Here is a 1948-nt window from a genome sequence, read left to right as displayed (position 1 = left end):
AGCTAAAAACACTTCTACAAAGAATAAAAACAAGCTGAAATATTCAGGCACCCCTCCCATGTTTACAGCTTATCTCCAAACCACAAAAGTACATTCTCAGGCTTGTATGTTTCACACCCTCCAAAAAGAGAAAGTAGTTGTTAACTCAATGCACATATTTGATCTAGCCTTCAATGTTCTTCAGAAAATTGTCCAGTGTTAGAAACCATATGCCTTGACCCCCATACAATGCTCCTGTTTCCACCACTTCTTGAGATAGCTCAGATCAGCAGCACCTCTAACCCAAAAATCCCAGATGTCCGACCCACCTCAATTTCCACTCACTTGATAGCAGCAAATAAAAGTGATTCCCTTCCCCTCATCTTTGTATTTTTTTATTTTTTATTTTTTTTCAGTGGAAACGACTGATGATAAACACTTTAATGAGAAACGTTTCCTCAGTAACTGCGGTCTGTAATCTGCAGCCGGGTGACATCAAGACTTTGCTTCCTGTTCCACAGGCTTCAGGTGCCACTGTACTCCCAATTCCCCAGTGCTCTTGAGGCACGTGCTAGACATGGTCTCTTCTGTGGGAAGTCCTTGTGGCAGCTTCAGGGGCTGGATACGTATCAAGTGTTTAACTACTTTCAACTTTGCATTCACTGAAGGGATGTTCTTGTGAATTTGAGGGGTGTGTGCCTTCTGCAGTCCAAGCATCTTGATTGTATCCTTTTCCCAGTATGGACACCTTTTTGTACTTTTTATTCTTGTAACAATGTGTAGTTTATGAGGGTGCTGGGGATCCCCACCATATTTTTCATGATCTTCAGGTTTAGGCTGAAACACTTTATCTGGAATCCTTGATCTGGTAAATTTGTGACGAATCCAATCTGTACCAATGAGAGATTCCACACCTTTCTTCACAGTCTGCAGTCTGCCTGGAGGCCTCTGAAATACTGAACGCAAAACACCAGCCATAAGTGTAATAATTCTTCTCTGCAGAGGCTCCACCAGGTGATCAGGGATACGTAACACCAGCAGTGATAAAGGTTGACAGCGTTCCAGCCAGAGCTACATAGTAGGAACCTGCGACCTCTCGGTCTGTATTTTTTTAAAGACATTTTTTGCTTTTATCAGAACAGAGCTCTTTAGACTCCTGAATAGTTAGTCCTTCCTCCTAAATCTCCTTCATGTCTGCACAGGTTGGAGGGTTTAAGATGTACTAATGTGCTGTTCAATGTCAGAGCATGTGTGCTTAGTATGAAGTTCGATGCTACAGATCACTCTGTGCAGGACAGGCTCTTGGACCAGAAGTGAGTTTGGCAATACATCCTTCATCCTTGGGATTCTGAGTACAACATCTGGAAGACAAAGTTAGCATGGTCCCTACATGAATTTTCCTCTGATCTATAGCCCACCTGGCCACTCCAATGGGAAGCACATGAGAATGCTTGTACTTGTAAGCAGATCTACTAAAGTAGGCACCTGTTAGCACAGACTGAGCCCGGGACACTCCCTAGATCCCTGTTTCTCACAGTAAAAGTCGTTTGGTGGTTAAAATAAAAACAACAAAAAATAGAGTCCTAAAAGCTATCACTATTTTAAAATGTAAGAAAAATTAGATGAACGACTGCTATTTTTTTCAAGTGCATTTAAAAGGGAAGGAAGGAGTTTAAAAACGCTCATTACATACACACACATACACACACACACATACTCACACACACATACACACACACACACTCACACACACATACACACACACACACTCACACACTCACACACACATATACACACACACAAACATATACATACCAGATACATGAATAGAGATAAGTACAGTAAATATATAGAATTAAGAGACAATAGAAATATGCCCATTATCACATTCATACTGACTATTCTGGTGGTTTCTATTAAAAATGACCTCTTCTAAATTTCAAAATAAAATGTAATAAGGTTTACCCTA

General features: G+C 40.7%; 1 protein-coding gene across 1 annotated transcript; it reads right to left on the bottom strand.

Moving 5' to 3' along the window:
* Positions 1–405: 405 nt before the first annotated feature.
* On the bottom strand, positions 406–1074 carry LOC125415098 (large ribosomal subunit protein uL30m). Its single transcript, XM_048457235.3, has one exon. The coding sequence runs from the start codon at positions 955–957 to the stop codon at positions 475–477; it is 483 nt and encodes a 160-aa protein (XP_048313192.3). The 5' UTR covers positions 958–1074; the 3' UTR covers positions 406–474.
* Between the last annotated feature and the right edge of the window lie 874 nt (positions 1075–1948).

The sequence above is a fragment of the Myodes glareolus genome, chromosome 19 (assembly GCF_982192425.1).
Source record: "Myodes glareolus chromosome 19, mMyoGla1.1, whole genome shotgun sequence".
Lineage (NCBI taxonomy): Eukaryota > Metazoa > Chordata > Mammalia > Rodentia > Cricetidae > Myodes > Myodes glareolus.
Note: the sequence above shows the minus strand (reverse complement) of the source record. Positions and strands in the feature narration are given on the sequence as shown.

Bases quoted from the DNA above. Each gene is read 5' to 3' on its own strand.
- LOC125415098 (XM_048457235.3), bottom strand. From the start codon at position 957: ATGGCTGGTGTTTTGCGTTCAGTATTTCAGAGGCCTCCAGGCAGACTG.